The sequence below is a fragment of the Triturus cristatus genome, chromosome 8 (genome assembly GCF_964204655.1).
Source record: "Triturus cristatus chromosome 8, aTriCri1.1, whole genome shotgun sequence".
Taxonomy (NCBI): Eukaryota; Metazoa; Chordata; class Amphibia; order Caudata; family Salamandridae; genus Triturus; species Triturus cristatus.
Genome location: NC_140591.1, coordinates 1,310,913,584 through 1,310,940,415, shown reverse-complemented (window position 1 = coordinate 1,310,940,415; position 26,832 = coordinate 1,310,913,584). Strand labels below are relative to the sequence as shown.

Sequence of the window (26,832 nt, the reverse complement as noted above, 5' to 3'; positions counted from 1 at the left end):
GCATGTACAAAATGTGGCTTTGAATTGGGGGCTAGTGGATGAGACGAGACATTAATGGTGGAACAAGTACATGAAAAACAGGCTTCTAAAGGGTTGCCCGCAATGCCAGAGGAAGGAGAGGGCAGCCTATGTGTACCATGTGGGTGAACTTGTTGTATGGTTGTGGGAAGATAAGATCCTTAGAATGTTTAGGTGGCATCAGCTGTGGTCTGCATTATGAAAATAGGATTTGATCTTTGCCTTAAACTTGCAGAGGAGAAGAAGACGCTATGCATATTGCAGAGTGTGTGTTCCAGAGTGGATGTGGGGGCGGGTTAGGCAGATCGACATAAGCAAAAAGGCGTGAAGGATGGCCTGGGTACAAGAAAGGGGTGTAAGCTGGAAGGGTCCAAGATCTGGTAGGAGAGAAAAATGAGAGTGCGTTAGCAAAGTAGGACGAGCTTAGACCATGGCCTTGAAGACCCACGTGAGGTGGTTGAAGTGAGCGGTAGCTAGCAGGGGTAGGCCCAGGAAAGGTTATGAAGCAACATTGCCACCAATGGCCTGGTTCCTGGTGAAAATGTAGGAGGAAGTGAAACCCTGCATGCTGTAAAGACCCTCCAACTCTTTATCAAGAGGTAACCCCAGAATGAAGTGCAAAGATGCTACCATGCTTTTCAATGCATCTCACCCACATCACTCTGATAAAACAAACTGGATTACATGCATCTGTGATTATTGCACTTATGTGAGAGGGGTCTGTCTCTGACTGGGAAATCGCGTTAAAGTGACACTGCCTATAAATTGCTAAATTATTAGGTGTGTTTGCTCAGAATCTCTCAAGCAAAACAGCTGGTGGTTCCACAGCTTGGATTGGCATACTCGCAGCTTCTGAGAAGAAGTATCAGGAAAACAGATATCAGCCTCTGTGCATTATGAGGCATCGCATTGGAACTCTATCTTTCCTGCAACGCAAACATGATGTATGGGAGGAATTAGGCGTCAGATATTGGCATTTTACAAGAGACTCCTGTGACAGCTCCTGAGGGCGCGCGGAGACAGCAGAAAGCCAGCAACGGTGACCTCCTGAGGGCCTGCATACATTACATCTCAGCAGGTCAAAGGTCACTCTGCCTGTAGGACACTGGGAAAAAAAGCTGCAGATGATTTGGGAGATAGCTAGCTAGATAAACACAGAAAGAGGAAGCGACGGGTGCTGGGAGGGGTCAGGCAGGACACAATGATTTACCACCCTTCACCACTCTGCAATGGGGCAATTATGCCCCTCTCGCTAATTTCATCTTCAAAGCAGGCTTCTAGCATTCAGCCATCTTCTCGAGTGATTTCCGTCCCATGTGTCCTTTCAGGGAAGGACCCCCATTATCTACGCTTCCCAGCGGCAGGCGGCTTCGCACGGTGTAGGAAGGGGGAGATTTCCTGCCATCTTCCTGCATAAAATAGGCTTTAATTACAACCTTAGGAAACATGAAAGAACTGCTGAACGGGCTGCCGGAGCCCCACACTCAGCTCCCAGCAGACACGACCTCGCGGGAAATCAAAGCAGGGCTGTCGCGTCCCCCTCCCGCCAACTCCCCAAGACACGCGCAAAGCGTAAGTGCTGATAGGCAATAAGGCGCATTGTCTGTGAGTAAAGCCCCCTTGATCTCGCTGGATCCTTCTAGAGTTGGGGCGTTGTATAGAAAGGGTGTTGATATAGCGCTTCCATTCCTCGTGCTAGGCCCAAAGCACTTAAGCGTGTCTACCTCTCTACTACAAACATCCGAGAACCCGCCAGTAAACCTAAAGTCGAATTCGCCATGCCACTTCACATAAAGGAATGCGTTCATGCAGTGTTGACATTTAAAAGGTGATCCAAGCATTTCCCGTGACAAACTGTGTTATCTGTGACCAAATCTGCAAAGTCTGAGTGTGTAATCAGTGCCTTTCTGAAATAGGGTCTTTGGGCATAGCCAGACTAATATGAATCTCCCACTGAATCCAATACCCCGCTTTCCATTTTCCACCCAGGCTTCTTTTAATCTCGGGATCACAAGGTCGTGTTCCTTGCCCATCCCCTTGCTTAAAGTCTGTATAAAGGGCCTGGCCAACTTAGCGCTTCATTAGCCTGGATATTCATGTGACGGCCCTCCAGGGACCTCGTCTTTATTTCTGGAACACTGCAAAGTAATCTGTAATTAACAGCACCCCGTGGGGTGCCTCTGCTGTGTGGTCCCAATCGGGTCCCTAAACAGGCATGCACACTACTTTACTTTACCCACCTAAAGTGTCGCGGACTGCACCAGTCGCCACTTTAACAGATTTTGAATTATAAGGCCTACGTTGAATTAAGCGACAGAAAGTGCTAAGAAACGGGCATCAAGTAGCACTTTAAATCAACGGTTAAAATGTGAGCAATCTTGGCAGTTAAATATTTAAATATGAGCATTCGCGACTGCGTTCTTACCAGAGGAGGTCCATATCATTCCACACAGAAGGCAGAAGTGCAGGAACTCCGCGAGCATTGTAGTCAGGTAGCGCCCGCGAACAGTCTCATGCCGGAGAAAGCTGCCGCCCTACGCCCCGGACCGCGGTCCCTCCTGCGGGATCGGAGCGGGCGGCGCGCCGGGCACCAGGCGGTCGGACCGGTGCTCTGCCCGCCGCCGGAGATGCGCATCAGCTTCTGGGGAGGCCAGCGGCGGTGCGAGCTCCTCTCCTGGCCTCCTGGGTGATCGGAGCAAGGGTACAACACTCAGATGCGGCACAGGGCTCTTCCACGAGCGTCTGGCTTAGCCCGGGCGGCACTTCCCTACCCTGTGCCGGAAAGTGCCTGCCGGGTGACCTGCAGCAGCGACAGACCGGCACATTGGCCAGCAAGACAGGCGCTCTTGTTCCCACGCGGTGCCGGGGACTCCCGGTGTAGTGATCTGGCTGCTCCCAACTATATGCCCTGCACAGAAAGTGCCCCGGGTCCCTGTGAGTACCACTGAAGGGCTCCGAGAGGATCCGAGCCGGGAGCGCGTCCTGCCTCCTCCAGCGCTACTGCACACGCCTACCACAAAGAGCGCCCCACACACTTGCAAGAAGAGTATCGCCTGCCTGCGCGTAGTGGACGTCGAGGCGCTGCTCGGGGGAGCTGGCTGCTTTGAAGGGACTCCTCTCCTCCTCCAGTGGTCCTCCGGCAGGTCAGGGCTGGGATACACAGCCAGTGGTGCCTCCACACAGTGCGCACGAACCCTCCTCGGGCATCCCCTGGTAACCCAGGGAATAGAGAGGCTAGCTGCGGCCGGGGAGGAGGCGACGATCCCGGCCAGGGGTGCAGGCGTGAGGGGAAGGGATAAGCAGCAGCGACCGGCGGCGGGTGGGGAGGAGGGGAGGCAGCAAGCCCAAATTTGCAGCACGCAGGGAGGGAAACTTCGCCCAGTAAGTGATCGGCGTGGGGAAGGCAGGGGGCGGGGGTGTGGGTTTGAAGTTGCTGCGAGCTGGGAGGGAACCTCTGCACTAGCAAGAATCAGCATACACAGGAGGAGGGAGGGAGGGGGGGGGGGGCAGAGCCGGGGGTTGCACAGATCCTGAAAAGTCTTCGCCAGTGGCAGTCTCCAGGACAAAAGGGGGAAGGGACCGAGGCAGACAGATTGCACGTAGAGACAGAGGAGCGAGTGGCTGGGAGGGTGTGTGCCACCGGTGGAGCGGCGGCGGACGCGCACACCTTTGCTTATTTTTAACAGCATGACCACAAACACTCTTGAAAAGATGGTCTTTTATACCATTTGCGAGAACACCGTTTTGTCCCTTAACAGGCTCTTTTTCGGGTGATATCCACTCACCAGGAAGACCCACGCAATAAGCGTGAGTGCTGAAATAATTTAACTCAGACACAGTATCCTGCCTGGATAGGCGCTAGAACTTGATATATTCTCTGCAGCCGGGTACCGCGAGCCTGCTTCGAATTCAGCACTCAATGCCTCTTTGTTATCGCCCCCCCCCTGCGGAAGCTGAGTGGTGTGGTTTGAAGCGAGGGACACGATCCCAACCGGGTCGTTTTATGTGCAGGTAACTCGCACAGCTAAGCAGCATGCGCCTTAACCGAGTGACTTACCTCCCTACAGGACTGGGGCCTGTGGCATGTTAAGATAAACTTCGCAGCTGACGTGAACCTCTTGAGCTATCTTACTAGAATTGAAACCTGTTGAGTTTGGGCACTCGGCTGTCGGCAGTAGGCGCCTTAAGCACCCTAACAGGCTCTTGAAATAAATCCAAGATGTATTAAACGTAGTGCCCCGAAGAACTGGAAAATTCAATAGTATGCCAAAATCAGGGCTAATCAGTGAATATTTCTGTCAGCCGTTTCACCTCGTGGACTTCCTGCCTTGAGCCACACCGTGCAGCCAAATGCATGGAAAACAATAGGGAATTTAACGGGGGGAAGGGCTGGAGGGGGGTGGGGGTCGGGGCAGAGTGCAAGCTTCCATTGACTCTCACACAACTCATTTTTATGTTCTCGAAGAACACCCAGCTCCCCTTCCAAGTGCCAAGAAAGGTGTTGCCCTGTTCCAGTGAGTGACAGGGTAGATACTGGAGAGGCGAACAGGCGCTGACTCACAAGAGTGTGGCAGGTCCTCCTGAAACACAAGAAGGTCACAGCTCCAGGGATCTCCCACCTGGCTGTGAACGGCCCAGACAGCCCTGGGGGTTTCATATATGGCTTTGCATCCCGGCACTTGTCAGCCTACGTTTGTAACTGGAAATGCAAATCTGTAACTGGGAGCGCGCAGAGTGGTGTGAGGTAGAAAGCCAGGCCTGACAGAATACCTCACATCAGAATTAGGCCAGCTTGAGGACCACGTCCCTCCTAGCAGTGTGGTCCCTCCTCAAAGCAGGGTGAGCTCCCTCAGGGAACTGTGAAGTCAGGGTTTAAGTGGGATGAAAAAACTGGAGGGTCTCATAAAGGGGCGTGGTCAATGTAACTGAGGGCATGGCTTAAAAACACGTAAGCTAAAAATCTGTGTTTAGCACAGTGTGTCGCCCTACTTGTATTTTGCTGTTCCTGTCACTGCGTCCAGATATATGATACAACAAGTCACATCATACCTACAAGTCAGGACTATTGGCTTTGTCAATGGTTGCTAGTTGCATAAGATAAAAAAGCAGCAACTATGGCTTGTATGTAATATTGAAAAAACTTCCACTTAAAGCCCTGGTGACACCACGACAATGTTGCTGCTCCTGAGTTTCAAAATGAGAAGGGAAATCCAGAGAGAACATGACTCTCTTTACAGGATTTCCCTTCGCCTACAACGCTCACCTGGCATGACGTCATGCCGTAACTTCTCCACTAGTGAGAAGTGAGCAGCGCGCGCAGCGCACATCGACGTGCCTGCTGTCACTGCAGTCCAGAAAAAAACAACCGGACGCCTGTGCCAGGGCACAAAACAGAGCCCGATAGAGACCCGGCTCGAGGCCCCCTTATAAAAACTGCCAGTGCTCAGACCCGGCTCGAGGCCCCCTTATAAAAACTGCCGGTGCTCAGACCCGGCTCAAGGCCCCCTTATAACAACTGCCGGTGCTCAGACCCGGCTCGAGGCCCCCTTATAAAAACTGCCGGTGCTCAGACCCGGTGAGACCCGGCCCACTTAAAGCCCTGTGTGAAGTACACAACATCCAGTGGCGGCTCCTCCACTAAGGCGGAGGGCGTCGTCTTACTGCGTTGAGCAGTGGAAAATAAAAATAAAATGATAAGAACAAGAAGTTATTATCATTTTATTTTCCTTTGCTACTCCGGGCCGGGCAGGACTGGCTCGCCCCAGAGTGAGCAGGAGCAGATTGCACTCCCTCCCTACTTGCGCATGGCGCTTTGACCAGCCCTCTGGGGCCGGCGAAACAGTCATGCATAGTTGGCATGTTCTCCATTGGGCTGTTGCACAGCCCCTTGGAGAACATGCTCAGCCTCCCCAGGCACTGCCTGAGCGGCTAAACAAGCCACTCAGACCAATCATGACGCTGCTCCTGAAGCAAGACGCCGGAGGAGAGGCATGCGGCGGCAAAGCAGACACAGATTTTTTTTTTCAGCCACCTCCCCCCGCCTTACCACCCCCGTTCAGAGGCAGCCGCCACTGACAACATCTAGAACCCAATTGTGGCATTTTGAATGCCCATCCGGCATTGTGTGCTACAGTCCATTAGCGTTAGCCCCCTTTCAACAGGGAGACCTCTTTCACAGCACAATTATAAGCTCCCTCACAACACGTGAACTTCACTGCATTCCCTTAAACACGAATGGTGGCCTTTTCATAACCATGGTACTTCCTCCCAGTTGCGTAAGGTCCTTCACAGAAGTGTGAGCTCTGTTACTGGTGTGAGCACTATAAGCACCGGGTCAACACATTCAAAGGAGTCTGAGCCCCTCTCCACCAGTGGCAGTTTCTGACCAGCAGTTTGAGCTCCCTTTCAGATAGTGAAAGCTTATTCGCGACAGGGACATCTTGTTTCACAAAGTGTAACAGCAGGGTTTTAAGGGGGATGAAAAAAGTGAGTGAGTTAGTAGGAGTCTAAAAGAGTTATGGCCTATGTTGTTAAGAGCGAGGTTTAAACACATAAACTACATTTCTGCAATGCCTTAGTGTGCCCCGGCCAGTATTTTGATTCCTGTCTGAGCTTTCTGTTCTTGAATCCAGATATATAACACACACAACAACTGCCATACACATAAAATTAGCCAGGACTATTGGCTTTGTCAATGGTTGTTAGCTGTTTAAGATAAGAGTAACACCAATTATTTTTTTGTAAATTATATTGAAATTGTTTCCATTCTGAAGCTGTGAGAGTGTGACAAACATTACAGAGGCCTGTGCAAGGGGTAGTGATCTTGCGTTGTCTCAGTCATTCCTGTTGTGTTCACTCCATGTTAGATATGTACACCCTTTTCTCGCCATATCACCTCCATCTGCATATCTTGCACCTCATTTCTTTCCTCTTCAGCACCCATTTATCGCTTCCTCCTGAATGTACTTCCTTGCAACTCTTTCTCTTCACCACCCTCAAACACCCAGTTCACTCACTCCCCTGTAAGCATTGCATTTACTTGTACTTTCCCCTTGTCAATAATTTGACACACACACATTTGCACCAAATCGCAATTGCAAATGGAATACGTGACCGTTGCTCTGTGCCTTCTGCAGAGGCAGAAGCCAAATACTGGATGACCCTGTATTCCGAAAACTTTTAAGACCTACTGACAGGCTCTATAAGAAACTCACACTGCCTTCAGCCTCAACTCCAGAGCTCTCAATCATGGACCGTTATGAACATCTGGAAGTGACTTAATTCAGAATATGTACTACACAAGAGTAATATGTTACACACAAAAATACAGAAACACAACATCTTGGAAATAAATAAAATTAAGTGGGAATATGAAATTAAGTAAAATGTGAAATTTAAAAAAGGAACTAAATCACTGCCATCGCTTACCTTAAAGTTGTTTACATTCATGCTTTCAAAATCGATCAGTGTTTTGCCAATAAAGTTCAGTGCATGAATACAGGGCCTGATAGGGACCTGCTTCAAGGTCCATTCTGAATTACTGGCAGGTCTCAAACCCAGAGGTGCCCAGCCCACTCAAAGCCCTGTGTAACATCTTCCAGAATTGTGATTTCCTCCTCAGCAGTTTTTTGTAGCAGCGCAAACATTTTCACAATGGCGTGAGCTGGGAAACGGCCTTTACAGCACGGACTGAGACACACAGGCAGTTTCCCCACAAGCGGAACCACACGTGCCTTAACCACGCATATACCTTAACCACGCATATGTGTGTTTAAGGCAGTGCACGGTCTAGATGTTCGGGTGGGCGGGAGGAGGAACAGGAAGAATTGGGAGAAGAAGCTTTGGGACACAGTTTGGTAAGTGGGGCTTAGGCCGGGAATTGGGGAGGTGCAGTGGTGTAACAAAGGCCCCCACAGCCCCGCAGGGCGGGGGGGGGGGTGAGCTCCAGGGGGCCCACTCAGCACAGTACAATGGCCTGAGAGCTACGGAGTTGGGCCCCTCCATGTACTTAGCAGGGGTACCCAATTAAGTTTCGTTACGACACTGGATAGGTAGAGGTAGTTTTTGGGGCTGGGTTTTGGAGGGTTGGGGGGTAGTTTTGGGGCTGGGGGTAGTTTTTAGGGTTGGAGCCAGACTTAGGCCTTCAGGGGTCTGGTGGAATAGTTTTTAGGACTGGGGTCTGGGTTTTAGGGCTCAGGGCCGGAGGGTGAGGTAGTTTTCAGGAGTGGGTGTAAGTTGTTATGGACATGGGCAGGGGGGGCTGGGGCCGGGGTAGTTTATTGGGCTGGGGCCTAGATTTAGGGCTCAGGGTTGGGGCTTGGGGTCAAGGTAGTCTTTAGGATGTGGGGGCTGTGATTTAGGGCTCAGGGCAGGGTGGGAAGGAGCAGTTTGTAGGGCTCGGGCAGTTTTAGGGCTCTGGGTTGGGGTGATCTTTACCACATATATCCCTTCCCCAATCATGCCTTTACAACAAAACTGTGTGGTAAAGGCAAGCATGGTAAAGGAATGCTTGGTTAAGGAGCATTAGTTATTGGGATCGCTTTGTTGAGGCACGCGTGGCTTAGCCATGCGTGCTTCTTTCATACAGCCGTGCCAGCTTCCTCCCTTTACTCTGTTCTCCTTCATAGTATTCCCTTCATGAGGCTAGAGTTCCTTCACATCAGGGTCAGCTTTACTATTGAGGTAGGAGCTTAATCAGAACTGTTAACCCGTCATAGTAGTGTGCAAACGCTCCATGGGCCCAAAGGGAAACATGTTTAACGTTCACTTTTCTTTTTAGAATGTGAGATTTTCCGAAGCACTGACTATAGAAACCCCAGTTCGATTCATGTCAAGCTTGAGTAAGTCACAGATCTCTGTATATTTCTTTACATTTTGATACTTATCTTTTATATTACCAACTCAGTGACTAAGAGTGACAGAATTTATTGATAAAAATTGGATTGTATCACCTACGTATTATTTATTTACTGATTTGTTTCGGTACTTTGTAAACTGTAGTATCTATCCTCACAGTTATTTCAAAGCACTATGTTAGATTAGAGAAAGAACATCTGGGGCTTAAAGCCATCATGCTAATAGGACTGCATACAGTGCTCTCTCTCCGCACCCTACTACTCACATACTGGTGAAAAACGTACTCTCATTAAATGAGAAACCTAGATTTCTTGGCAGATCACGTTGAAGCAAGCAGTCAGTTCATAACACCCCCCCTCCACAATGACAGCCAGGAACTGCTACATGGTGGTCCAAGCACTACACCAGTGAGCACAGCAAAAGTGATGGTATAAATTACAAGACTACGGGTGAGTCCATGCTACAAAGTGAAAAGTCTATTACTGCAGGATATTGGATTTTTCTGGGGGGTGAAGACCCTTCTCAAGCAACAACCACAATCACTGTCAAGGCGAACCTTAACAGTCATGAAATTAACCTATGCTTAACCCTCTGGTAGCTTGGCACAAAATGAGTCAGGATTAACTTAGAGGCAATGTGTTTAATTTTTATGCAACACTCAAAAAAGCCCACACCAATTTAAGAAAACTAAAGTAAAATGTAATAAATATCTTGAGGCCAAAACAATAAAAAGCCAATCGGTAGACCCGGCGATATGCAGATTCATAGAATTAGGTAACTATACCGCCCCCTAAAAGTACAAAACGCCACTCACAGTCATCTGGTTGTGCTAGATCGAGGAAAAGTAACACGTTCGGGCCAACTGTGATGGAGCACAGGCCAGATAAAGGGACATGGGAGAAAAGTTACCTTCACTAACTTCAGTACGAAGAGTCCACTTTGTGGTGGAGGAGGCTGCAATGAGAGTACCACAGATGGTTGTCAATGTAGTGCCAAGAGCAGGCTGGGTGTTGCGGATGGCCATTGCTTTAGTGTGAAGATCCTGTCAGGTGACGAGGACGGTTGTTGCTGGAGTTTCGCATTGGCGGTCCCCGCTGGCTGTCACAGCTGTAGTGAGATTTGCTATTCGTGCCTTGCCAGTCGTCACTGGTGGTTGCTGTAGTGCAAAGAGTCGGGTTCACCAGAGGTTTGTATTAGTGGTCTTCATGGGTGGCAAGATTTTGGCGCAAACAGGTTCATTTGTGGTCGCGAAGAGCCCAAAACGTCAGGATTGTTCCCTTTATTTACAGGAGGAGCTCAACTGATGCCAGCCAAGGGTCCATGATCTTGAGAGGCACCTCTTGGGGATCAGTAGCTCACTCTAGCAGAGGCCAGGAGGGCTTAGGCCGGCCCAGTTGCAGGTCCAGACACGTCAAGTGCAGCATGCCAGCTGGGTAGAGTCAGGGAAGCCTCTGGAGCTTGGTCAACCACCTGTCCCTTGGAGTCACTCTGGTAGCAGACAGGCCTCAAGCGACAGGGCAGTTCTTTGAGGTAAAAAGCAGGCCTCAAGCAGCAGCGCAGTCCTATAAAGTACAAGGCAGTCCTTCTGGGTGTCCTCCGCAAATCCAGAAGTGAATTGAAGGGTGTGCCTAAGGATCCTATTCTAATACCAGTTGCCAGAATTGAAGTGGGAGAAACTTCTAGACTCCCCCCCCCACATCTGGTTCTGGAATTTCCTTTCTCCTCTGCCCAGGCTCCAAGAGATCTATTGTTCAAGTTCTTTGTCAGTGAGCTGAGGCAGGCCGTTTGAAATTTAATTGGGACAGGAAAAAGCTTTGCCCCTCCCGTACTTGCAGGATGGACCATCCTTCCAACACCCTGTTCCTCTTTGTCTCACTGTCTTAGAGGAATATACAAAGAGCACCTGCCAGCCAAACCTAGTCATTGAATACAGGTCACTAACTGAAGACAGAAGTCAGCTATTTAAAAGTAGCATTTTCAGCATTGTGACTTAAAATCTGACTTTACCATTAAAAATGGGGTTAAATTAAAATGACATGACATTTCTATCTGTTCCCAATCAAAATGTATCACTTATTAATTGTAATAAGGTAACCCAAGGTTATCCTATGGGAGGAGTTGGCCTTTCAAATGTAGGAGTTTTTCAGTACAGAGATATGCAAAACTTAAAAGTACATGTTCAACCTTTCAAATAAACTGAAGCCTGCCCTTTGGGGAGTCTAGAGCCTCCCATAGGGGGGACTTATATGTAAGGGAGGCCAGTAAAGTCCACTCCACCAGCAGAGTTCGCAGAGTTTTGGCCACTCCGCACTCCACTTGGAGCACGAAGTTCGGCAAAACCTCCGCCAACCACCGCGTGGTTTTTCTCGCAAGCGGCTCGCCAATGTTAAGTTGGTGAGCGAGAAAAAATGAGTGCTAGACCACCTCCCAGCGAGATTTCTCAATGCGGGCAGTCGCTGCAGGTCGATACCGTTTGCATTGAGAAAGTTGCAGCTCGGGTTGCGAAAGCTGTAGCTCAAGTAGGAATTCTACTCGAGCAGTAGAAAGAAGTAGCGCCCTCTGGTGCACCAAGTGGTGCAGTTTGCGCTGTTTTTACAGCACAGGTCAAGCTCACGGTGCTAAAAATCAGCACGAGTAGCGCAATGGAACAACATTTTGCAGCTCGCAGAAGTCCACTAGATCTCACAACGTTTTTAGATAACTCTGCAGAATTCGACAGAGTAAAACTCCACGAGTGCTGCCCACCCCTACTTATATGTATTAAAAAGGAAGGTTTAGGCCTGGCAATAGGTTTATTTTCATTTCACCGATACTTTTCATCCACAATTTCTCTCTGTCTTTTTAATGTCCAAGTCTAACATCTTGAGGATATTCAGAAAGCTGACCTAGAAATGCATTCACCCCGTTGCTTACCGTTGGATTTGGGGTTTGTAACTCACATTTTCTGGCTTTTTATTTGATGAATCTATTTGCTTTAGGCTGTCCAGCTTGAGTTCCTCCCTTCCGATGCCCAAACTTTGTTTATTGTATTCTTCCCCAAACTGGCTTTCTGTAAGCAAGCCTATAAACCTTGTTCTTATCTTGTCACATTTGCTGTGCATCCAAAGACATAGGTCAAGTGTCAAGTTCTCTCTTCTGAGGGAGCTTGGTGTTTGCTTTTCTTTCTCTGACTTCAAAGTGAGAGAATTTATGTGACAATCCTACTGAGTATCCATGTAAGAGGAGAGGGTGTAGGGTGTTTTTTTCTAGCACACAACAAAAAAAAAGAACTGTGCTGATGCTTCGGACTATATCAGAATTAGTACACACGAAGCACATATTTTTGATAATTCTGGAGGGTGGTGAAAAAAATATTTTGATATGTTAAAAAAATATCAATACACTAGGTACTGACATTAACACACATTAATGTTTGTGTGCAGTAAAACTGTATTTTGTGCAAATATAATGGTTATTTGAATAGAAAATATGTTGTCCGTGATGACAGTGTGCTAGCACAACATGCATTCACCACACTACACCACTAAGCCCTTCCTCTCTATGCCTTACCACTCTATTCAATGACACTCCACTCTTTGCCCCTCCACAACACGCCATGCCACTCCACTCCACACCACTCTAATCTATGCCACTTACTCCATGACAAAACACGCCGCTCCGCTCAAAGCCCCTCCACTCTGCAACCCTTGCCCCACTCAACTCTACCCCACTCCGATCTAGCCCACCACACAACGCTTCACTACTTTGTGCCCCAATGTATTCCACTACACTCCACTTTGCTACAATCTATTCCACTCCAATCTACCTCACTTCACTTCACCCAGACTACACCACTCCATTCCAATCTACACCACTCCACTGCAATCTGCCCACTTCACTCCAATCTACATCACTCCAATCTACCCCATTCCAATCGACCCCACTCCAATCATCCCCACTCTCACCTAATCTACCCCACTCAACTCCTATCTACCCCAATCCATTCCACTCTACCCCAATCTACCCCCTCCAATCTACAACACTCCAATCTACACCACTCCAATCTGCACCACTCCACTCAATCTAGCCCAATCAACTCCACCCCATTCCAATCCAATCTACAGCACAACACTCAAATATACCCCACTCTGATCATATCTACCCCAGTCTACCCAACTCCACTCCAATCTATTCAATCTACCCCACTCATATCTACACCAATCCACACCACTCCAATGTACCTCAGTAAACCCACTCCACTCTACCCAACTCCACTCCAATGTACCACACTCCACTCCAATCTACCCCAGTCCAATTTACCTCACTCAATTCCAATTTACCCCACTCCACTCCAAACTCCACTGCAGTCTATCCAATTGATCACCACTGTAAAGTATCCGCTCCACTCCAGTCTACCCCACTCCACCACAATCTACCCCACAGCAATCAACCCCAACCCAATTTACCCACCTCATTCCAATCCACTGACTCCATTCTACCTCACTTCAATCTGCCCCATTCCAACCCAATCTATCCTACTCTACTCCTATCTACCCCAATGCACTCCACTACGTTCCAATCTACCCCACTCATCTCTACCCCAATGTGCCCCCCTCCACTCCAATCTACCCCACTCCTATCTACCTGGATGCACCCCACTCCAATGTACCTCAGTACAACCCACTCCACTCTACCCAACTCCACTAAAATCTAGCCCACTCCACTCCAATCTACCCCAGTCAAATGTATCCCACTCCATTCCAATTCATCCCACTTCACTCCAAACTCCTTTGCAATCTATCCAATGGCTCACAACTCTAAGCTACCCCACTCCACTCCAATCTACCCCACTCCAATCTACCCCAATCTACCCTGCTTCAATCTACCACAGTCTACACAACTCCATTCTATCACAGTCTGCCCCACTCCAATCCATCCATTCTACCCCAATCCACTCCAATCTACCCCACCCCACTCCACTCTACCTAAATCTACCCCACTCCAATCTACCACACTCCACTCAAATCTACCTTACTCCACTCCAATCTAACCCACTCCACCCCACCCTACTCTACCCCTGTTTACACTACTACAATCTACCCCTCCCCAATCTACCCACCCCAATCTACCCCACACCAATCTATCCTATCTGCCCTTCTCCCCTCCAATCTATCCAACTCTACCCCACTCTACCTGGTTCCCCCGCACCCCACCCCACCCCACTTGCAATCTACCTCACACCACTCTACCCCCACCAATCATCCCTCTTCAATCTACTCCACTCCAATCTGCACTACTCCAATCTAACACACCCCAATCCAATCTGCCCTACTCTAATCCACCCAATCTATACCGCTCCACCCTAATCTATCCGACTCCACTCCAATCTACCCGACTCCATTTTACTCATCCCGTCTGTCTCATTCCACTCCAATCTATCTAATTCCACTCCACCCCAATCTACCCCACTCCACTCTACCCCACATCTAATCCACTCCAATCTACCCCACTCCACTCCAATCTACCCCACTCTAGCCCAATCTACCCCACTCCATCCCACTCCAATCTACTCCACTCTACTCAATTCAATCTACCCCACTCCATTCGATCATGCCAATCTATCCAACTCTCCCACTCTAAATAACCCCTTCAATCTACTCCATTCCACCCCACTCCAACCCACCCCAATCTTCCCCAATCCACCCCAGTCCGTTCTATCAAGGCTACCACCACTCCACTCTACTCCAATCTACCCACTGCACTTCTCCCCATTCTACCTCCTTCTACTCTACCCCACCCCACCCCACCCCATCCCACTCCACGCCACTAACATTTAGCCATGCAGCCACACTGGAATCCATAATGGCTAAAACACATTGCCAAAGCCAAAAGCTCTCTCATATTACGGCACCTATTGGATTTGCTAATGCTTGTTAACACACTCATTGCTCCCTCATAGTCTCTCTCTCTCCCCCCCCACCCATTTTAGCTTTCTTAATGGGACAGTTTCCGATTGTTGCTCTCTTGTAATGTTTAGTGTCTTCGGTCATTTCCAGGTAAATAAGGGGAGCTACAAAATTCATAGGCTTTGCTCAAGAATTCCTGTAATCCCCCTTCATAATCTACCAACCGCTTTGTGTATGATTCTTCATTGACAGAAGATTGCACACCTAGGGATGGGCCATGCCCACAATCACTTGAGTGCAGCAGAAGAAGGCAACTGATTAGTTCCAAGTAGTCGTGTCTCATAAAGGCCTATCTAGCTGTTGAGAAGACCAGAATTCATTGTAGTGTGCAATGAAGTTAGTGTGTGATGATTAGTCAAGAGTGTATTTTAATACATTTTTCTTTCATCATTGCCTGGTCCTGCTAAGCCAGATAAACATTATCCTTTACACGGACACAGGCAAAATATGACTTTCTTGATTTTTTAATACATTATTAGATACCCATAACAATGCATTTCAGGTAACATTTGTTTCAACGGTTATTCTTAATCCAGCAACTCTTCTTCAGATATACTGTGTGCTTGGTTAAGCTACCAAAACTGTAAAAACCCTGGTCTCTTTAGGAAGTTTCTGAACAACCACCTGAGATTGGTCTGAATCGAACTTTTGGTTTTGGTATTGTATTGTATTGTAACTGCATTTATATAGCGCTTACTACCCCTGATGAAAAATCAAATTAAAAAGGAAGTTCTTCCAGTGAGTATAAATCTTCCGGCCAAATACCATGATTGAGGTAATGCCAGGCTACATAGAACCAGACTCTAAGGATTAAGTTGCGACACAGTTTTTTCCAGACACTGTAATTTTTGGCACCATACCACAGACTGGTGTAATACCTGCACACACAGCCATGCATGGATGATTGTAAGCCAGCTGTTGTTTTTGGCACTTTGATTTTACTTTCAGCAGCGACTAAGTTATTCTCATCGAGTTGCGACATTCATCTAGTTCATACTTGACCTATTTATCTGCACAACAATTTTCATACACATTTTTCTTATCTTTAATCCAGTCAAATACTAGTAAAGTTCCTTGAAGGGAGTCTTATCTAATTGTTGCAAAGGGGCCTTAGAAGAATGTGATAGATTGAAAATGCTGAAGGGTAGCACATCTACCAACATTTTCACATTTAGAGAACTATTCACTACAATGGAAGAATAATGAAACCTGCCTGCAAGTAGATAGTTAGACTCATCAATTCCAATAACATTTGTGAGGGGGAGGGAGGTGGTAATATATCTTTCAGTTTCACATACCCAGATAGAATAGTTGTGGAAAAAAAAAGAATCCTCCTTCTCTTGGTAAACCCACTGATAAGGATTGACTGTTTGAGGAAAGCTGCATGCCTTTGTTTCCACTAATAAATTCACAGTTCATTTTAGGATGCGCAATTCAAACTACACCATTTACAACCAGAATTGCCAATTACACTTTTGTTAATTTGTGGTCTTACAATTTTGTACCGAGTAATACAGATCAACCTAGGCTGGTCATCTGTGTCCCTTTTGTGAGTGTGAGACTTTGTTATGCCCTGCATAGTACTTTCATATCTTGCAGTTTACCAGTCCACCTGATGCTCAGCCACAGTGTGTGTTTGGAGTAGAATGTTGAGAATGCTGTGATGCGTGGAATGTTGGGAGTCTGACTGAGTGAGGTATGACAGTTACAGATGGGCTGAGCAGTAGGCAGGCTGCTCCTGGTGGGGTTTGCTGTGGCATAGGACCAAGGGCTGACTACTGGGCAAATCTACATTATTACTACCTGTTTACCTGGACTACCTTCCTGATTTACCTGTGTACCATTTTCATTTACTTGGACCAGCTACAGAATAAAGGTACTTAAGGATTTACATGGCTACCAGTGTCTACTTTCAACCATAGAGTACAACATATTTTGGCGACGAGCGAGAGTTGGAGACTTACTCACTGCCCTACATTCCCTTGAAGTTGGTCTAGGAACAAGAAGAAGAAATCTCAAACAGCGCAACTAAAGAAGTAACTCAAGATGTCACAAGCAACAGAAGAAATTGGCACAGCATTCTTCGCAGCCCCGCCAGTGTCCTGTACATCGGACAGCCCCAACAACAGAGTGCTGTACAGTGTGGTTGTGCGTACACCCACAAGTTCTGTGCCTGCATGGAAAGTTTACGTCTTGGAAATAATTTTCTACAAGTCCACATGCTACATTGGCGCAGTAAACATCAAGATTCACATGGACTGCTGTTTAGCGCCAATTCAGATGATGCCAGGTGTTGGCGCTACTTTGGAGGTGCATGAAGAATGTCTTTCAACATACAGTCTACTCTGGATACAGTGCACAACAAGTCTTACCTGTGGAGGCGGTTTAGAGGTGCTTGAAAAACGATTTTTACATGCCACATGGATCTACAATGTGTGTATACATTTCTACAGTTGTGTCCTCTCACAACGATTTGGTTTTAAAAAAAGGTGCACTTTTGGGGTCATTCTCAGTGTGGAGAATTCACATGAAGGAGAGTATGTGATACGGAGCATCACTGACAAGTTTTGGACAATTACGAGCTTCTCCATGGCAGTGGCTAATAGCATGGCGCGGCAGGTGAGACTTATTTTTTTTTGTTTGTCATTGATTTTGAGTCCACTCTGAGACCTGAAAGTCACGGTGCTTCCCAACCGCCTATTTCATTTTCAAATACAAACGTAGCACGAGCTCTGTATGGCGCGTGAAAACCTACCTCCATGAAGACGCTCGCGGCTTCGTGTGGTCCTCTATGACGTCTTCCGGAGTCTTCACTGCTTGTTATTGGACGCTTGGCACACAGAGCGTGCCGTGAGCCACTCGACACGGCGTGAAGAAGCGTGGCACCATCTTGAGGTTGGCAATCGACTATAAGTATTGTCGTTCACTGAGAGCAGATTCTGCCAACCACGTAAGTTTGCCAACCAGTTTTTTTCATATGCGCTGCGTCTTCGATAAAGTTATTTGAAGCAGGAAGATGGTCAACAAGGTCGTGTTAACAGGTGTGAGCAGGCTGCTGATGATCCAGGTGATTGATTGGATCATCTAACAGAGGACAGATGGTGCCGTTTTGTACACCGGCGGTGAGTGGAAGTTTTGTCTTCTCCAAATTTAAAATCATCCGGTGGCAGGATTTTTCTTGTGTCTACCATCTGGCGACAGCATCTATTTGTCTTGTTCCCGCTTCACGTGGACATTTGGAAAGTCAAATTCTGAGAATTTTCCTATTTCAGAACATTAGGGCAGAACATGATGGTGTGACTTTTTGGAGCGTTGGTGAATTTACAACACGAACGGTGAATTGGTTTTTTTTTTGGGTGGTGGAATTGTTTTCCTAGTCTTGCATCTGCCCGGGGTTATGCTGCCATGTAGTGTCAAGTTGAAATGAGATTTTCATATTGTAAAAATGAATTTCCAGTACGTTTAACTTAAATCTAGCAACTCGGGTGAGAGATCGCTCACTGGTGTGAGATACAGTTTTAAGATGTATTGCATTTAGAGTACTTGCAAGCTTTATGGAATGTTATTTAGTATAGTGATATGCCACAGTCTTCGCTTTCCTACATATGGGTGGGACATCTAATGTCAGGGTGGTAATCACAGGTTTATCCCTTGTTTGAGGGATGGGTTTCGGCTTATGCTCATCACACAGTTATCCCTTACATTAGGGGTAGTCATGGGTTTTGGTACATATCCTTTTCCCATAAAGCGTAATACGTAGCCCCTACTTGGAGGCGGAACCCTTGCATGGGGTATGTTCTCCCTTACATGAGGGATGGTCATGGTTTGGGTATGAGCCCCTTTCCATAGTGCGTTACACGCAGCCTTTACTAAGGTGAGTTTATGGGTATTGTTCCCATTCAAGGTTTTTAGATTAGTTCTTTTTGGTAACCCTTACACGGGGTATGTTTATGGTGTTTCCTCCATTTAACATGGCATGTAACCCTCCCACAGGGTTGGTTTAGATTTATGGGCACGGTTCCCCTACACAGGGTGTATCTTCTAGTTATGTGGTCCCATATTCATCGTTTTAGTCATAGACCCTTACATTAGGGTGGACTTTAAGGTCTTAATCCCAGGTTTTTGTATCTCACATGAGGTGTGAAGTTTTGGCTTTTATAGCCATCTTCACAACGTAGGTAAGTTTCCTTATGCTAGGAATCTAGATTTTCATTTGTTCCCTTTCAGTAGGGATTGAATTGTCGTGGTTTGTTTATTGGGTTTTCACCAATTTACATTACTTTAGGTCATGGGTCTTTTCCCAATATGTCGCGCATAACTCCTACATAGGATTGGTGTGCATTGGTTGGGTCCCATCTATGCTATACAAGGTCATTCCTACACAGGATGTGCATACATGGGAGTTAGACCCAAATACAGTGGCAGGGGTTTTACCCTTTGCCTTACGCAACAACATTTTCTCATTTTGTTTTTTTTGGGAGAAGATGGGTTACTGTACTCATTTTTTCAGTTGTTGTATATTATCCGTTCTCTCTTTGAATGGTTCTTTATCTCTTGTGATGTTCTCTTAATTGCACATCTCTGGTTTTGATCTATTCCTTACATTTGTAATTTTGCTATTTTTGAAAATTAGCAATCTGTGCATTATGCAACAGAATGTTTTATAGTTTGGGTTTAGTGTTGCGGGGTGTGTTTCCCCTTTGCTATACTCTACTTATTGTTTCAATCTATTATTTTCTTTTTATTGCTTCTGATTCTTTAGTGATGATTAACACTTTTATGCATCCCAGAGTTTGGAATCATTTTATTGCAAATGTACTTTCTCTTGTGGATAGTGTTCTCTTGTTGCATTGTTGCTTTTCCATGGTACCAATGTCACTTTCGTTTTTCATTTTAAAAGGAGGGGGATGTGTTATGCCCTGCATAGTACTTTCATATCTTGCAGTTTACCAGTCCACCTGACGCTCAGCCACAGTGTGTGTTTGGAGTAGAATGTTGAGAAATGTTGTGATGCGTGGAATGTTGGGAGTCTGACTGAGTGAGGTATGACAGTTACAGATGGGCTGAGCAGCAGGCAGGCTGCTCCTGGTGGGGTTTGCTGTGGCATAGGACCAAGGGCTGACTACTGGGCTAATCTACATTATTACTACCTGTTTACCTGGACTACCTTCCTGATTTACCTGTGTACCATTTTCATGTACTTGGACCAGCTACAGAATAAAGGTACTTAAGGATTTACATGGCTACCAGTGTCTACTTTCAACCATAGAGTACAACATATGTCCTCTGCAAAACCCTTCTGCGACTAATCTAAAATTTGCTGCTGATGCTTAGTTCAAAGTGGCTATTGGTGCATGTGGACAGAGTAATACAATTCTGATGATAGTAATGACAAGTTTCAATAGTATACTCATCTTATCACCCTGTTAAGAATGATTGAAGTGCTGCAGGTGTAGATAATTTTGAAGCCCAGCAGAAACCAACCTTTCTTCATGGACTTGTCCTGATGACCACCTCTGCTGTAGCCATGGCTGTGCCGGAAATATACCTAAAATAGTTTTCTATGAACACGTCACTGCCTGGCGGTAGATCAGCGCCAAAGACTCACCAAGAGCAGATATGGAACACTACCGAAATAGACTCTTGTTTCAAGCTTTCCATATCTCACCAGCATACCAATTATTTTGTCAGCAAATTCTGCCTATTGCCGATTTTCAACATGGGGTCTGATTCACAAAGATTTAGCTGTAATATAATCTTGTAGTTTTCCTGAAGTCCTGGAGTAAGCCAAGAGTACTTCTTTCTTACTTGTGAATAATCATTACTAAACCCATTATGCTAATAGAGTGAGTCACACTTACTCTTACACCACTCTTGGAGAATCCCTTGCAATATAGGTAATTTCATGGCGGGGGTTATATTTTTTGTCCAACAATTGTGAAATATACTTAAACAAACAAGCAGAAAGTAGCGTACAAAACAAAAATGCAATAAAAGCCCATTATGCACCCACGTTTGTCAAGCATACATTGTTTGTTAGTATCTAACTCAACTCATTTAGTGAGAGAAGGTACAAACTCATAGGGGACAGCATTTGATTAAAACCTTCACTTTTCCCTGAGCAAAATAAATTCCCTACTGAAAATGGAAATGTCAATTAAGTGTAATATATATTGTAGATATAATTGTATAGGCCTGCAGCATCTATTTTGCAATTAGATTTTTTTATGTCCCCTCAAAGGATTTCATTCATGTGGCTGGCATCAAATGAATAATTCACACTTCAATTCAAGATCTATTAATTCTAACCCCAGAACGGCGATATCAACATTCCTGATTGTGGTTTTCGGGTGTCCCATAACTTGAAGTTCTCTGAATGGATGGCAGTTAATCAGGGTCGGACTGGCCTATTGAGCAATCAGGCAATGACTGATTGGCTGGTCATCAGTTCATTGTGTGAGCTGATTTTGTTTAGCAGTTTGTGGGCTTGTTTTATGCCTGGGTGGGCTGAATTTTACTGTTGATTTCCCTGATTTTACCTAAGTGCATTCCTTGACTGCAGCAAACACAAATGCATGCAGTCTCCCATATCTTTTAAAATACCCATACAGCATATTTTTACAAGTCCAAAACTGGTGTGATTTGCATGGGTGGGACACTTTTTTGCTATCTGGTTCACTAATGGGGGCCATTTTTATTTTTGTGCCCAGGCCTATTTTTTGGCCAAGTCCGACCCTCCTGTTAATTGAGCAGTCCAATCATTTATTTTTTATTACCCTACATTTTCAAGCATTTAAGGGACAATATCCAAACTATTCTACTGTTTGAACCTGCAAATGCAAAACCAAGGTTTTGATTTTGATCCTTCGTCCATGATGCATTACTGAATGGTGATCTTCCCCACTGGATATCTCTCTGGTGCCATTTTCAAAGGTCAGCGATCTAGTATTCCTGTTTTACCAATATTTGTTTATGATGGCTCACATCAGACAGATTACCTCCGTTTAATACATAATAGCCTTTGGAAGGTTTTCCACTCCTTCAGCTGACCTTTGTCAAATATTGTGTAGACCGTTGCTTCTTCTCATCTTTATCCTTTTAATTCCCTTGTCTTGAGACTCCCCAAAAATCTGAGGAAAAAAATGCCACTATACTGATCATAGGTTATCTAAAGTTTTTTATGTCTCACAGCATCTTTTCAAATTCTACTGACTCCAAGTACAGAAAATCATTTGACATCTTCTGATTTTCTCTCCATTCCCCGATTCCTGCCTCTTAAGATTATTCATTATTGTACCACTGGAGCACTTAGTTCGCCTCTTGAGGTTTAGATAAAAACATAGCACTCAGATTATGATAGATTTGGAGGCAGCTCTTTTTTCTTTATTGCTGCAAAGTTCTGAAACTCCTTGACTCCCTCTCTTTATCTGGTCTCTGACCACTCACTATTCAAAAGGCAACAGAAACCTGCATTTTTTGAAGACATTGGTTTATCCTATTCTTGGTGTTGCTGAAAGTGTTGGCCGCTTCATTAAGTGGCAGAAAACCCCGAGGAGTAACAGAGCACTTCACACATAATTACATTGAGATAGCTGCAATTAAGTAAAGGAGCAATTTGTGTAATGTATGTATCACATTATGTATTTCATTGTTTATGGTCTTACTGACATGTTGTGTGGTGAGGATTTAACTATTGTAGCGCTATCTTTTTGCTTACAGCAGCGTGGGCTAATAGTGACATACATCTGTCCTCATAATGGTCTCGGGTACATCTATAGAAGTGTCCGGAAAATCAACCAATCCATCATGTAATGATTTGATGTAAGACAGCTTGGAGGTGTCAATAAGTGGTTCAGTCTGTGAGGAGGTGGTCATGTTATTACCAATGTACAATTGCTAGGCTGTTGTATCGGTCTTTTATTTCTAGTGGTTGTAGAGGTGTTTTTGCACTATATATTTGATTATTGTTCAATAAATAAGTTTGAATTTTGAAAAACAATATTTCTGTTGATTATCTTTGTTCTCATCCTCACATTCATTGTGGATTGATAGAAAACATGAACATAATCAGGAGTTTTAATTATGTTTGATGTTGTATGTCTTTATTCATCTTTATACACTGGTGCAATCTGCATAAAAATGACATTGTACACAATAACATGGAAAGTTCTGGAGATACATCAGTTGAATATCATAGACATGTACAATATATCTAGTGCATTTGAAATCTATCTGAGTTGATATACTCGTGGTAGGATGGTTCGCTTGCCTAGCAGGATCCGAGCCCGCCTGGTGGATCGGCAAACATTCTCAGACATGTCCAACTTCTCTAAAACATGTAACAAAACTAGGTCTTTGGCAAGGAAACCACATATCATGAAGAATGTCTCTATCCCTTCTATAGCAGAATGATGGAGCCCCGGTGAAAAGTGTGGGGGGATCCCACTCTCACTGGCTGTGACTCCTCAACCCTCATGAGAGTACCAGCGCTACTCAAGATTCCACAGTTTGCCCTCCAATTTCAGTACATATGTATCCCAGGGCGTGGCTACCCCAGCCCTACCAAAATCAGACGTTTTCATTATCTTAGCAATATATTGTGAAATTAGTTCATGAGCCAAGAAATTAGATTCCTCAAGAAAGTAATTAGTACTGTCTTGTACTTATAAAATATGTCTGACGTCATTAAAAATTAAAAACGCATTTACCTACGAACCAGCCAAATTAACCATAACTTCAGACACACTATCATTGATTTTGTGATCTCCAAGTCTCTATCTATCTATCTATCTATCTATCTATCTATCTATCTATCTATCTATCTATCTATCTATCTATCTATCTATCTATCTATCTATCTATCTATCTATCTATCTATCTATCTATCTATCTATCTATCTATCTATCTATCTATCTATCTATCTATCTATCTATCTATCTGTCTGTCTGTCTGTCTGTCTGTCTGTCTGTCTGTCTGTCTGTCTGTCTGTCAATTACAAAGAAAAAAATCAAATTAAGTAGATAGTTTAAAATTCGACAATACAAATATAAATGTATTTTTGTGTGGGGGTATGTGTAAGAGAGTGAGAGATTGGGGTTAAGTAATAAACAGCATCATGACTATATGGCAACATGTTTAGTGTTACAGAAAGTACATGGACACCACAAGTTTTCATTTATGTGAAACATATGAAGCTTGAAATTAAACAAACACAGACTTAGCACAATGAGTGTGGTGACATGAGAAGTCATGAGATGAATTGTAGAGGCATCTGACTGGTAAAAGAAGCAGAAAAATGCTCACTGTGGTTTTGTGGCATCAAAAGATTTAGCTTTAGGGCAAATGCCTTTCTAGACCGGTTTATTAGCATGCATGATTCCTGTATTGCCTGAATGGAAGGTTAAGGACATCAAATATATGAAGGAAGAAAGATGATCCAGCAGCTAAAAATCTGTATGGTGTTACTCCATAAGTGCTGTAATACTAGACTGCTAAAAAACGCATTCTCAGCAACTAAACTGAAAGTCACAATCTGGGAGATATTAAAACATGTGAGACTCCCAGCACAGGAATTTATTTCTATTTGTGTGGTGCTAAATTGGTAGAAATCTAACTGTACTTATGATATGGTATTTTAAAAGAAACACACTTGTTTTATTATGATTTAAAAATATTTGGTGGTGTTTTGTGGGTGTTTTCAGTTTGTTTGTGTAAACCACAAACAGTAACTCTGCTCTCCGTTGCCTTCTCGTCTACCTTCCTCTTCCTTCTCCCTTCCATGATTTCTGAAGGCACCTGAGAGACCTTCTGTTGACTGACATGTTTATGTGATACCCCCTCCCCCCACTTTTCATAGACAGGAATAAGGATTCAGGGGTGTACAAGCCAATAGTCAATCATCCCAGCGATGTTTGCCCTTTCGAACCCACGTGGCCCCATTATCCTGGAAGGACCGAGGTGCTGAATCCATGCTGTTATCAAAGCTCACTGGCTTCACTATCCCTTTCACACTTTGCCCAACACCCCTTCAATGAACATTTCTGTCAATGCCTTGCTCTAGGCCCACATTCACAGGCAATTGTAGGTGCTTAAAGTAGGAGTGCGGGGGTGTTGAAGCACCCACAAAATAATAAAGCTGAAGTTCAGAAGGTGAAAGAATCATAGAGATGACTGTACACTTTGTACATCATCACATTTACTGTGCATTCACAGTCAAATGTCAAACGTCATATGATATCTTCTGAGAATTTGCTGTTTCTTCACTTAACATGGAAATTGTTGTTTCTTTCTCTGACTGCAAAGTGAGAGGTTTTGTATGAATGAACTAAGTGACAGTCTTTCTAGCATGAAAGGAAAGGTCGCAGGATATAATTTTTCATAACACACAACAAAATGTAAATACTAATAAATAAGCTGTACACATATTTCTAAATATAATAGCAGTTATGAAAGCACCAATGAAGACATTTTTTGTAATTCTGACGTGAGCCTGAAACAAATATTTTAATAGGATTAAAACAAATCAAGACGCTTGGTGAGATGTGCAAATGATAAATATTCTCTAAAATCCAATTTGAACACATTATCATTTGTGCGCTATGTAGTTTTACCAGTAAAACTGTATGCCTATGCAAATTTAGTGGCCATTTTATTAGAGAGTGTGCTGTCTGTAAATGCCAGTCTACTACTGACATGCTTCATTCATGTATCTGCAACAGTGTGCTCCACCTTCACCAGCTACATACTACTCCCTTGCTACTCACTTGTGGTTCATTTGCTACACTTCTTCCTTTTATGGCACACTCCCCATGAGTTCAGTAATGTAACACTGATGGCAGCATCCACACAATTGTTCCAGTACCACTGCGGAAGCATCAACCTGTTGTGACCATATGTATGGCTTACATAATTGGAAAGATGATGAAACATGATCCAAAGATCCTTGTAGCTTTAGAAGGGCAGGGTTCCTATTTTTTTAGGTCGACCCCGGGGAGCGCATGCGCTGCTCTGCAAGGCATGTTGCTTTCGAGTATGGAGTTGAAGCTCCGCCCATATTTATTATCTGCTTGTGTCATTGTCCTTTGTAAATGCTGGCTTCTGATTCGTTGATAGGCTTGTTAGTCCCTCCTTAGTACCGCCTTGTCTTCATTTGTAACCTCCCATGAGTACTGGCCCTTTTACTTCTGCTGTTACACAGTATGTCTTATTTAGTCAGTAAGCACTATTTTCTTTAATGAGTTTCTCCTACTGCAGGCACGACATGCTTTCCTGCAACTTTCAGCACACCATGCGCGCTTTCACTTTCCAAGCAGCTCGGGACAATGGCGGCCGCTTCTTTGAAATTAAATAGGTCTCGCATTTACAAGAGCTGCAGCAATTGGTATTGTAAATGATAATGCCTTTCATTTATGTGTTAATTATCAAAACAGATAAATACAAGGCATTGTCATTTACAATGCCAATAGCTTAAACGCTCCGGGATGCGAGACCCATTTCATTGCAAATGCTTTTTTTTTTTGAGCGAGTAAAATCTACAGCACAGGAGCTCGGAGAGCAAAAGAAAACGTAAATACAACTAACCATGAATGAGCCCTACAGCATTAAAGTGATAAAGAGGAAATACCAAGGAGAATGTAACAATGGAAAGTGGAAAATGGGGAATGATATTGAAAGTAGGCAGTTATTTTCAAATTCCGGGTGACAAGTAGTCATTAAAACATGGCTGGAAAACTTAATACGTTTCAGTTGTTTTTAATTGACCATGTATTCACACAAAGTTAATATGGAGTGCTAAACTCGAAACCTGATTCTAAAATGAGAATGTAAATACCAAACTCTTACTTTTATTGATTCTCATAAGTATTAAACGGCACTTAAATAATACATAATGTGAAGTGTTGCTGATCATTTTATATTGAAGTACAGTGATATAATAATGTGGACACCACATCTAAGCAGGAAAGGTAAACAGAGAGGGCCATAGCTTCTATTTGAACCAATGTAAAAAACAAA

The 26,832-nt window shown here is 44.8% G+C and overlaps 1 protein-coding gene across 3 annotated transcripts in view; it reads right to left on the bottom strand.

Annotated features, from left to right (window-relative positions):
* ROBO1 (roundabout guidance receptor 1) overlaps positions 1 to 26,832 on the bottom strand; it is a 1,505,960-nt gene that overhangs the window by 429,918 nt on the left and 1,049,210 nt on the right. The window contains exon 1 of one of the 3 annotated variants that reach the window (XM_085623025.1): positions 2,444 to 3,418. The exons of the other annotated variants lie outside the window; for them this stretch is intronic. Coding sequence (XP_085479151.1) covers positions 2,444 to 2,501 — 58 coding nt within the window. The 5' untranslated portion in view covers positions 2,502 to 3,418. Of the gene's footprint in view, positions 1 to 2,443; positions 3,419 to 26,832 lie in introns of those variants that run through there. 3 annotated transcript variants of the gene reach the window in all.